Genomic DNA, 12,813 nt, shown 5'->3' with positions numbered 1-12,813 from the left:
TCAGCGGCGCAGTTCAAGTACGCGGCTAACTCATTCATGTACAGATTCTAAAAGGGAAAAAAAGAGCACGATCAAGAAGAACACGATCAAAAAGAAATTCAAGTGTGCACTTATAGTTGCCATGGTTACAGTTGATGTGAACTTCCGTTGTATGCGTGTGTGTACTTTGTATGCGTTAATGTTGTTAGATTTATAGCAATTCCGGAGGGATTTTCCCGAGCTAAAGAGCAGTGATCTACTCTAGATTTATTAGGAGTATTTTTTAAGGATAACTGGAGAGCGTTGTTGGATGGTGACATTTTGTGCAGAGCTCACTGGAGGTGTGAGTTAGGTTGCTAGGAAATCCCGGGTGTGCTCAGTGTTTTATTGCTGTAGGGTTTTTAGACGATTTGATACGACAAAATATATTGGTGTATGAAGCTTTTGAGTTGATTATAGTCTGGACGATTCCGTGAAGCTGGAGAGATTTCAGAGGTTGGGGAGGGGGGGGGGGGGGATGGTTACAGTTTATAATTTTTTGTGTGATGGCTGTGTAGGTGACATCAAGAAAGAGTTTAAAATGTATTTAAATGGAAATTTCCACATTGTAGTTCAGCAAACATGTGCTTTTAATCATGAAATGATGAACATGTTTGATTGATTTCAGAAAACCTTCAGATAACTTTATGTAAAGTCACTGCACACTATTGGTAATTGTCAAAAACCTGTCTTCTCACTTGGTGTATCTCAACAATGCATAAATGACAACCCTGTGAAAATTTTGAGCTCAATCTGTCGTCGAAGTTGCGAGATAATAATGGGGGAAAAAAAACACCCTTATCACAGGAAGTTGTGTGCTTTCAGATGCTTGGTTTCGAGACCTCAAATTCTGAATCTGAGGTCTCAAAATCAAATTCGTGGAAAATAACTTCTTTCTCAAAAACTATGTTCCTTCAGAGGGAGCCGTTTCTCAAAATGTTTTATACTATCAACAGCTCCCCATTACCAAGTAAGGTTTTATGCTAATAATTATTTTGAGTAATTACCAATAGTGTCCACTGCCTTTAATTGAAGAAAATCGGCCAATATTTGTCCAACAAAATTCTGCTCTTTGATCTTCATGTACTTCTCTAGTGCTAAACACTCTGTTCCTAAAAAGTTCTGCAGAATCTAAATCCCAGGGGTTTAATCAAAAGGTGGAGATACCATCATTTTAACATACATACCTCCTAACATTTTAATTCTAGTTTCAGACTTTTTTTTGTCAGCAGTGATTCTCAATCCTGAGGTATATTTCCTATGGAGCTGGTTCTTTCCTCTATGCCCCTCATCTTAACATTTCATTTCATTTCATTTCAATACATTTATTTCAATGTTGCCATAAAGTTACATTTGTGTACATCATTAAAGTTAATATACATGGTATGAATAAATAATGGCAAACCACAGATGTAGTAAAGACAATAACAATTTACACCGAAGTTGAGTAAATAATGACAAACAGGACAACATCTAGGCATAGGGTGAAGCAAGGCTTTTGTTCCCGTACTTACGGACAGACAAAAAACGAACAAAACAAACAAACAAACACACAAATGTCTGAACTCTTTGGTAGAACCCTCCGATGAATTATGGAGGTTGTGAGAATTTTGGTTAGGGCTTGTGAGCAGTACGTATGTTGTAAATGGTCTCGGCTTGTCTCTACACTATTTCAGGAATTTTCTTGAGTGGAATAACAGTCCTTGTTTCTTGGAAGCTGGATCGTTGCAGCTATATTCGTTATTATTAATAAGTATCTAAGAGTCGATGTAAAAGTTTAAACAGCCATATTGAAAATTAGTCAACTAAGTTGCAAAAACCAAAACTGAATCGAAGTCACAATGATTTATCGCCACAAGCTAAGAATATAGAAATTTAAGACAATTTTGAGGTGGTTAACAATTCAAATTCAAAGCTTACATTCAAAGTTTTGAAGAGGCCGCTTTGGTTGAGCATGCTGATATCAAGTGAGTCTGTTTTGTATTTTCATGAAGGAAATAGAGACAATTAACTTGGTTTCACTTGAAATGAAATGAAGTAGAAAGCAAAACTGAAAGACTACATGTATGACTGCTGACGTAGTTTCTTAAGGCCAAGGATCATTTGGGAGTACATGCACACCAAGAGGTAAAGTTACCAATATTCTTTCTATTCCACCAATCTCCTCCCAAGGTCTCACCCGAATAAGCATCACCAGAAGCCCCTGGACTCGTCGGAGGATGAGGAAAGAGACGAGGGGCACCAAGACAACAGTTACTACCGGGAGGACGGAGACGATCGCGACGAGAGGGATGAGAGATTCCGAGCTGGAGAGGAGGAAGAAGACGAGCCTCTAGGATCAGACGATGATGAGCAAGAGGACCCTAAAGACTATTGCAAGGGTAGGTATCTCTGGTTTGGGTTTCAGATTAAAGGGGTTGGGGTACTTTTTGTAACACAAAACACAATGTTCACAGATTTACATTAAATTTAAGAGTTTGAAGATGTAATAGTAGTAGAAAGCTTCCCTTACATTTGCTGAGGTGCTGTAGTTTTTCTGAAACAAGTAAAACAATTTTCCTGCAAACAATGTTGAGCATGTACAATGGATTTTCGCAAATCTCCTGAAAACATTGCTCTGTTATTTTTTCCCCCTCAAAAACTTGATGAATAATGAAGCTCAAATTTCTTCAGGTAAATTACTTTACATACATCTTCATTCACAGTGAGTAGGGATTCTTGTCATGGCCCAAAATTTGATTTATAAAAGGTACCAAAACTCTTTAAAGGAAAAGGGATGGTGTGTGACATTATTGTTCATCATGCTTTAAACCAAAAGGGGAAACCAACTGGGTAAAAAATTGATTCAATTTTAGAGGGAATATGTGACAAATTTACGAGCTGGGATTTGAATCTTCAACCTCCGGATTAAAAGGGAAGGTACATGTTTGGTAATTGTCAAAAAACAGTGTTGTCACTTGGTGTATCCCATCTTAAGCATAAAATAACAAGCCTGTGAAAATTTGGGCTGAATTGGTCATCAAAGTTGTGAGAAAATTATGAAAGAAAAAACCCTTGTTGGACGAATTTGTGTGCTTTCAGATAAGAATAAAAGACTTCTAGCTAGAAGTCAAAAGACTTCTAGCTAGAAGTCTTTTATTATTTTAGTGAGAAATTACCTCTGTTCAAAAACTACGATACTTCAGAGGGAGCCGTTTCCCACAATGTTTTATACTATCAACAGCTCTCCGATGCTCGTTACCAAGTCAGTTTTTTTGTTAATATTTGTTTTGAATAATTACCAAACGTGTACCTTCCCTTTAATGTGCTGGAACTTTACCAACTGGCCTTACCATGTAAGATTGAAATGAGGTCCACAGAATAGGTTTACTTTGTGTTTATCTTTGGTTTAAAAAACTTCTACAATGTACTGTGCAGTATGGAACATTCTTAATAATTTCTATATGATTTGTGTGAATGTGATTTGAAGCAAAACCAAAACAAAACCCAACTTTTGCATATTGACCGCAATTCATGTATCAGCGGCAATTCGTGTGTATTGGCACGTATTGGCCCGGTATTCTAATGCAGCTTGAGGAGAACACTGAATATGACATGATCGAGTATTAGGCCTATACAGTGGTCATATCTCTCACATTATTACATGTACTTGTATGGGCACAGGGTAAAATCTGAATTAAATGCATTGTACATTTGCTATAGTATTGTGGCTGTCCAGTCTCTCTGCATGTGATATCTGTCACATTCCCTCGCATTCCCAGCCTAGTGGGTGCCATATGATAACTATTCTGAGCACTGGGCAAACCTCAGTCAGGACTGCTTGATGTATTTATCCTTGTATTAAGTGACCCGAGAGTCTTGTAATAAAGGCATGCTGGATTGCTGACTTCTGGGTTATCTATCAGTCTGTTTACACTGACCCCAGTCTCTTAAGAGGGGGCGGCAAACAAATGGGATCGGATTTGTTATCTTTAGTAATGTGCTGTCTGAACTTCACCTTTATACGCGCCATACATGTCCACACTTGCCTTTCCAACATGCCTGTTTCTAGAGTAATCAAACCTTTTGTTACACGACGTTGAAATCTCCTGGACCTTTACAGGGTACAAACAAAAATTTGAAGGGAAAAAAAAGAAGGTAATTTCTGTGGTTTGGCTGTGGGTTTACTGATCATTAGAGCAAAATATAAAACAAACTAAACAAACACATAATTCTCCCAATGTTGTCCTCTTGCTCTTAAAGAAAGGTAACTACTCCAAAAATGAATGGCCATGAGAATCAATGCAGCAGATTATATTATAAAGTATTTTGAGAAAGAATTCCAAAATTATTTCATGCATGAATCAACTGTTAGATTTCTTAGGGTTACATGTTTGAGATTTGGGACTTGAAGTTTGCAGCCACTGCCAGGAACACCGGGGCAAACCCCTTCTCTTAGCGATAAGTTTAACTTGTTTCTTTTACACGACTTACGGGACATACAGCTTTATGTCCTATCCAAAGGATGAAGCAAAAATGGTGAAATGTCCTGCTTCACTAGGACACAAGTGTCAAAACTGGGACTCGAACCCTAACTCTGCTGATTAGAAACACCACAGTGAGGGGTTGTTCTGAAACCCCCTCGACTCCCTCAACCCCCACGACCCCCGACCCCCTCGACCACTCGAATTTGTACAAATTTTGTTTATGTACACCGAAATTGCCACAGTTCACAACCTCAGCCAATCACGCACACAATTTGTATGCTGACGTCGACTACCATGCCTCGCACATCTAAACACAGCGTACGAGTGAGACAAGCCATACACACATGGTATGCACGAAGCAAACTGCGCTTGATTGGCTGCTGAGATCAGGCCTGTGGCAATTTTGATGTACAGAAAAAAAACGCGGCATTTCCATGCGTATTTCTTGGCCGATCCGAGCCTGAATAAGATTATTATCCCAACTGGGAACCTGCGTTTACCGCCCGAGTACGATTACAGCTAACTCATTACGTGATGATCAGGCAGCAGACCCATTTCTGGCCGATCGCTCTATCTGTGTACTACTAGTTGCTCTATGCGCGGAGCTCGAGGTTGTAGACCCAACCGATCAAATGGCCCACACGTGTTTTGGGTGGGGTCCCCAATCGGTGTACACGTCACGTGACGTGCGGAAGCGGAGAGTATACTCCTAATTCTGTGTGGCTGATGCAGATAAATAACCGCATGCATTCTCAGACTTGAAATCAATTCTAGTCATGGAAGGAAGTTGCGTCGCGGATCATACACTGTGAATTCTAAATCGGGGACTTAATTCTTACCCGGCCGTAAGCGACATTTTATGAATTTGGAATTTGGACATTCTTCGAACACGGGACGTACGTCGTGGGGTCGGGGGTCGAGGGGGTTTTAGAACAACTCCACGGTGAGTTTGAGTCCAGTACACTTGACTGCTCGCCCACGACATGCCACAAAATATACAATTATTCAAACAATCTTTACTACATACATTGTATATGTAGTAATTTTACTTAAATACTACTCAAAATTTCGGACCCAGTTTCATTCACATACAATTTAATGAATGATTTAAGGGAACATGATATTATACAGAGCTTGAATTTCATTCTTGAAGGGGCACAGCAATGTCTCTCTGGTAAGTGGGCACTTGAATTCCAAGAGGATTGGAACTTTGTAATGGGCACAAAAGCAATTGCTATGGGTAACATGGGTTATTCAAGGCTGTCTTTATACCTTATCTCCATCAATCCTCTGTCAAGGTTTTCTACATGTAGTTCTGTCAAACCTTTAACATAATTTTAAATTGCACCGTCTCCATGGTCATTGAGTGTACATGAAAACGATATGAGGCGAGAAGACACTCTGCACACAGCGAGCTAGAATCCAGTTGGGAGATTTTTTTCTTCTTCTTTCTTCTCTTACTCTCTCTACGTTCTGATGACGCGTAACAACGTAATGCACGCTCTGCTGTATTCCTTTCAGCAACGCTGGCTTCCTGTGTGTGCTTCTTGTGTCGCATGAATTAAACATGCTGTTAAAGGCACATTCAATCTTGCGCTGTACCTACACAGCCTAAGTGTATAATGTGTATGCCAATTGTATACACTCTTGATCTTGAAATTGCCTGTGTACACAGTGTTTATTATGTGCTGTGTTTGTGTTGTTGGGTGTAAATCAAATAGCAGTGGTAAAGGCTGTGGTTGAAGGAATTGGAAGGTTTGTGGAGGAGTGAAAGTATCAGGGATGAGACGTTTCAGACTTTTATCTGAATTCAGACTTTTTAATTTAAGTCAGGATAGTATAAAGAAAAACAGTGGTTATTTTTTGATGCTGTAACTGCTGTTATAAGAATTTGAACAGCCATTAGTGATTGGGCTAGCTCGTTGGTCTAGTAGTACAACATCTAGCAATGCAAAGGTCCTGGCTTCTACATGTAATCCCATCCAGAACTCGGAAAAGTACTGAGTAAGCAGTGGTTGATAAACATAGTGTAAAATGACCTACACATACATGTAACTTCTCAAACACGTCCCAAAACGTCACAATGACAATCTGTGATCATAAAATAATGAGTAAGCAGTGCTTGATACACATAGTGTAAACTGACCTACACGTACATGTAACTTCTCAAACACATCCCAAAACATCAAAACGTCACAATGACAATCTGTGATCATAAAACAATCCATGTCGATGAGGAAAGCATATTCTGATATCCGATTCCTATATCTCCAACAATGGGATTTAAAAAAAAAAAACATATAGTTGGCATTTATATTTTATTAACACAAGGTTCTAGTTGAGCCTCGTTGTTTGAGGTTGCAAAATGACATCGATCCAAGGGGTACTTATTATGACGCTGTCCCACGCAATTCGTGCACATGATATATGTACCTGCCTGGCTTGTATTGGTTTCGTGTACAGCCCAGAGCTGTGTATGGAGAGAGTTGCGACATGAAGGGGCTGGTTTTCTTTGGGCATGTGGTAGCTGGACAACATTTTCTGTTAAAAATAAAGCACAACCTAATTTGCAGTCTGGTGTGGCACCCTGTGTGCTCACATGCGTTTTTTTTTTGACAGAAAATGCATTCAAATAACAAGTTTTCGCCACTCTCTCAATACATAGCTCAAACAGTACAGCCTTGCACGAGGCTAGGATAAACAAGGACTGACTACATGTATACTGTCAAAAGGAACTAAATGAGCTGAAATGAAATTGTGTGAACCGAGGTGACATAAAATACATAGTGCACACGAAGCAGAAATTCTTCACAGCATGTTCCGAAGCACAATAAAAATAGGTCATACCTCGGTATTTTATTTTGTATGTTCATGTTTGTTTGTCCTCAAACGCTCCATCTCACAATTTGTCAGCTGGGCCTCTCTCTCTGCTTGGTTGTTTATATAAAGGAAAAGTCCACAAATGTTGATCCTAAAGTCACTCCTTGAACATGAAGTAACAAAGACATTTTTTGATAAACACATGAGGCACTCTTTGACCCCTTGTACCAGGCATGCTGAAACTTGTCATTAGTTGATCACCTGACATCTTCTTCTCTGTTTTGAATCCATAAAAAACTTTGTGTAAAGTTTCTCTGGTATTGAAAGTTACAGAATTGGATTAATTTGATTCTTTACAGAACTGGATTAATTTGATTCTTTAATGATGCTCATAACAGGCTGAAAAGGTTAATCTCTTGTACAACCACTGTAAGCGTTTGATTAGCCTGAACATCTGACTCGTGAATAATGCTAGATATCTACCTTGAGCATCTGGCTGGATAATGCCAGAAATACATTCGACCTCACATCCATTTCACATGGAGATTCACAGTCAATTCACCAATAGATGTACACACAGTGAATAAAACAACATTACATGCACAATGTACAAACATGCACAAATATGTGTGCTTCATGCAGACGATCGAAAGTGCACGCTGACAAATTACATCACCTTGGACTAATCATAATGCAGAGCTGGAAAGCTTAGGCCTATGTCTCACTGCACGTTTATTTAAAAAAAAAAAAAATTCCTATAAAATCTTTGGGCCAGTAAAGACCAGTCTTAATCAGGGAGCCAGTCTAGCATTACTCGTACCCTCATTGTGCTGGTTGACTGTTACTCCATGACTTTTACTCATTCAGCTTCTTTTTTTCTCTTCTTCTTTAGGTGGCTACCACTTAGTGAAGATTGGTGACCTTTTCAACAATCGGTATCATGTCGTTCGTAAGCTGGGCTGGGGACACTTCTCTACAGTGTGGCTTGCCTGGGATCTCAAGTAAGTGTGTGAAAGATACTTAGGGCTACGGATTTAAGCCGTGGAAGTTAAAGAGACACCTCGCCTTTGGATTGGGCACTTTGGGCAATAAGAAATGTATGCTATGAAATGAATATGGTTGGAAAGATGTTTGTGGAATTAAATGATTCACATACATGTAAATATCCTTTGACATGTTTGACATTGTGTGGTTTTCTTTTTACTTTGTGGAACTAACACGTTCCACAATTTTGGAAATTTGGTTCTACAAAATGGCGGACCGTGTTACTTCACAGACAATTTACGTCTACCTGTTCAAGGCAGTGGACACTATTGGTAATTACTTAAAATAATTATTATCATAAAACCTTACTTGGTAACGAGTAATGGGGAGAGGTTGATAGTAAAAAACATTGTGAGAAACGGCTCCCTCTGAAGTAATGTAGTTTTCGTGAAAGAAGTAATTTTCCACGAATTTGATGTCGAGACCTCAAGTTTAGAATTTGAGGTCTTGAAATCAAGCATCCGAAAGCACACAACTTAGTGTGACGAGGGCGTTTTTTCTTTCATTATTATCTCGCAACCCTGATGACCAATCAAGCTCAAGTTTTCGCAGGTTTGTAATTTTATGCATATGTTGAGATATACCAAGTGAGAGGACTGGTCTTTTACAATTACCATTAGTGTCCAGGGTCTTTTAACAAAAAGTCTGTATTTTTTTCAAAATAAGGAAGTCATTTGATCTACTTTTATAGTGCTGAGAATTCTGTGTCTTTTATCATCAGCTTTTGTGAAAAGGTGAAAATGCCATCATTTCATTGTACCTCCTAAAGATCTGGATCCCAGTTTCAGATATGTTTTGTCAGCAATGTTTCTCACCCCTGGGTATTACTCAATGCCCAATCCTTCTGAACTTTGGTAAAGTTTGACGTGCGCAGTCTTTAGTCAAACTGCGTCTGTGCATTTGGATGTGTGTTACTTATTGGATAAAACTCTGGCAAAGCCGCCAGCTGAAGGATTTAAGAAGTTGGTCAGGTTTAAAGGGAAAGTCTGACAACAAAATTAAATTGAGATTCTTTGCAGGGCTTGTGGACATTGCATAATATAAGTCTTTGGAAAAGTAAATTCAGATATTTCTCATTTTTGAAAAACAACCTCAGGAGTAACCTGTGTGAATTTAGTTGAAAATCTGCTAAGTTTTTCTTTGAAAAGAGAGACAAAAAGTGATCAGTCAAATTCAAATTTTAAACATAAAATGTTTTTTTTGGTGAAAAGCCTTAGCCTACACATTGCTCTTCAAAGAAAAAGAAGAAACAAAAAGGAAAAAAAAAAACAGAATAAAGAAAATAGGGAAGAAAACTACTTGGGCAATCAACTGGCGATGGTTAACTGCACACAGATTGAAGTAGAAATTAAATCAGCTCTTGGTCTGGGTTTGGAATACAAATCTCTTGGGTTGTGTGGATGGGTTTTTGTAATGATCAAGTAGGTGTTTCAGTTGCTCTCTTTTCCTCGCTGGGTTTTGTGGCTCGAAGACTGGAGAGGTCTCTGTAGACCTTCTTGAGGAAACTCTTAACAGCATTGGCTGTTTTTGTTTGACTATTCAGGTCCAAGAAGCAGAGAACGATTTTCATTTAAAAAAAAAAAAAAAAAACCATCTTTAAAAACCCCCTGAATATTACATTTATATTGTAATACAGGCTGTTTAATGACCAAACATGTACAATGTAAAAAACAAAAAAATTAATATTCTTTATCCCCGATGCAAATTTAACATCTATTCAATTGTTGCGGTACCCGCTGCCAAAACATAGGATTCGAACTGCCTCTAGCTGCCGGGCAACCTCGGTAGTCTACTTGGTAAGACACTGCTCTAGAATTGCAAGGGTCGTGGGTTCGAATCCCACCCGAGTAACATGCCTGTGATATTTTTTCACAGGACTCGGGAAAGTAAAAATTAATATTCTTTATCCCCGATGCAAATTTAACATCTATTATATATGTACAATGTCTTTTCTAGTCTACACGTACCTGTAACTCTGCACTTTTTGAATCACAAGAACATTTTTATTTTTACTTATAAATCTGACAGAAAGGTCAGTAACAATTTATTACACTTTCTCCTTGAGCCTTTTAATTGTAATTTTAACACTTCTCTGTATTTGTTCGTTCAGGGGTCGTAAATATGTAGCATTGAAGGTGGTTAAAAGTGCGCAGCACTACACAGAAACAGCCATCGATGAAATCAAACTACTGAAAGCTGTGAGTATAAATAACCATATGAAATTTGCGAGGTAACCATCATTATCCCATGTACATGTAGACACATGTAGGTCTCTTTTGAGTGATTGTGGCTCTGAGAAGAACTACATGTTAACAGTTCTTTTTTCTTATCAAGAATTTCTTAAGAAGGATTTCCATTCAGAAGAGTTGTCTTTTTGCTAAACTTCTGAAGCATTTTGTTTAATTTGTCTGTTGTTCATTTCTCCTCATTAGGTGCGTGAGAGTGACACAGCAGATCCAAATAGAGAGCGTGTGGTTCAGCTCCTTGATGACTTCAAGGTGTCAGGGGTCAATGGCACTCGTATCCTTTTCTTTTGCTGAACACGTTTACAAAATTAAATAATTTATTTTTTTATGAGAGATCGCCTAAGATCACCTAAAATCAGGCCACAGACGGCCACTTCAACAGGAGGGCTTCACTAAACTGATTTGGGCTATCCACCCAAACCAACTGCCACCAGGGAACATTGCAACCTACTCCAGGGTCTGAAACAGGGTTATCCCCTTCACAGCCTGTAGGAGTGTAGGTTCGGGTATCATCCACTAGGAGCCTGGCTGGTAGAGCAGAATATGCTACATTCCCAACTTGTTTTGAAGCAAATATAGTTAAACTACCTTGCTTAAGAGCACAAGTGTCAAGACTGGGAATCAAACCAAAACTCTGCTGCTGACAACATCAGAGCTTGGATCCAGCAAACTAGACTGCTCAGTCATGACTTGCAACAAAGGGTAATGTTGTGCAAATATGTTAATTTTCATGAACGCACGGCTAATCGAAACTTGTGACATCTGTTAAACATTTTCTACCAACTCAAATCAGAACTATGAGCCCATCTGTAAAAGGAGCAGGCCCAGTTTCATGGCTCTGCTTATCAAAGAGTTCTATGCTTACAAAGGCACACAATTCCACAGTAAGCGGAGCTTTGAATATGGTTGATGAACTCAAACTTGGGTTTCGATTTGTGGCAGCATTGGATGTGGTCGCTGTATCGCTATATTTTTTCCTTGACCGTCTCCCAACTCCAGATGTATGCATGGTGTTTGAGGTGCTCGGTAACAACCTCCTCAAGCCGATTATCAAATCCAAGTACATGGGTCTCCCCATCTCACAGGTGCGGAGTATCATCATACAGGTAAGAAAATAATATAATAATGGACCTGAGTATAATATATACTCTATATTGCAAATGTATGTACCAATAAGGTACACATGAAGGTGCTTGAACAAACAGAAACATTTTAAGACATGTTTTGAATTTTTTGAATGATGAGACCAATTAATGTACCTTTTAAGGTTTTTACAAGGTGCTGTGGCACATTCAGCGGCTAAGAAGCCGCTGCCAGAAACAACTGAGCAAACCCCTTTTATTAGCAACAAGTGTAACTAGGTTGTTTGTTTGTTTGTTTGAATGATCTTTCCCATCAAGGGAACTCGGCAAACTCCCACAAAGGGATATAAACACCAAGCTGGCAACAGGCAATCTCTCTCACAAACATTGGCTTAACGTCTATTATTATGAATTACACAAATCAAGAAATTGTGATTAATTAACTAGACAACAATATTTATTCTAGTCATTGTAAAATCAGCGGTTAGCTGGGGGATTCGAACCCACAACCTCGTGATTGCAAGTCCTGCAGTCCAACCACTTGACCACGGTGACACAGGTTCTTGCATTCACATAGGACCTACGTCCGATGTAAAAGACAAAGCAATAGTGGTTAAGTGTACTACAAGTATAGGTGCTGAGCGTAAAAGAACCTAGACTAGTTTTCGTGGAAGAGTAAGGGTTTTATACCTCTATGGTTGACTGCAAGCAGCCTTGTCTACTAGTTTTCCCAAGCTCCCAGTTACAGCGTTTAATTTCGCTTTTGAGGCATTCTCTGTTTCATTACCAGAAACTATTATTAATGTTAATATTAATATCTCTATCTGTACCAGACTCTAGAAGGTCTAGATTACCTTCACACCAAATGCAACATCATCCACACTGATATTAAACCGGAGAACATCCTAATGTGTGTGGATGAAGACTACATCAAGAAACTCGCTCATGAGGCTAAGGATTGGGTGCAGGGGAACGCCAAACCTCCAGTGTCATCAGGTAGGTTAGACCTCACAGCTTTTGTTCATGTGCAGTTTTTATGAAATTTTTCAGGTAAAATAGTTCTGTACATGTTGTTGGTCTGCTAGGCTGCCTAAGAGGCAAGTCTAACCTGCATGCAGCACTATAGGCTTGTGTTTG

The 12,813-nt window shown here is 39.0% G+C and overlaps 1 protein-coding gene across 4 annotated transcripts in view; it reads left to right on the top strand.

The window, feature by feature from the left end:
* LOC139951585 (SRSF protein kinase 3-like) overlaps positions 1-12,813 on the top strand; it is a 68,739-nt gene that overhangs the window by 38,041 nt on the left and 17,885 nt on the right. For all 4 annotated transcript variants that reach the window (XM_071950548.1, XM_071950556.1, XM_071950565.1 and 1 more), the window contains 6 exons: positions 2,191-2,399; positions 8,197-8,305; positions 10,459-10,546; positions 10,781-10,868; positions 11,594-11,700; positions 12,510-12,672. In XM_071950548.1, the coding sequence (XP_071806649.1) occupies positions 2,191-2,399; positions 8,197-8,305; positions 10,459-10,546; positions 10,781-10,868; positions 11,594-11,700; positions 12,510-12,672 (764 nt within the window). The remainder of the gene's footprint in view (positions 1-2,190; positions 2,400-8,196; positions 8,306-10,458; positions 10,547-10,780; positions 10,869-11,593; positions 11,701-12,509; positions 12,673-12,813) is intronic.

The sequence above is a fragment of the Asterias amurensis genome, chromosome 2, assembly GCF_032118995.1.
Source record: "Asterias amurensis chromosome 2, ASM3211899v1".
NCBI lineage: Eukaryota > Metazoa > Echinodermata > Asteroidea > Forcipulatida > Asteriidae > Asterias > Asterias amurensis.
Note: the sequence above shows the minus strand (reverse complement) of the source record. Positions and strands in the feature narration are given on the sequence as shown.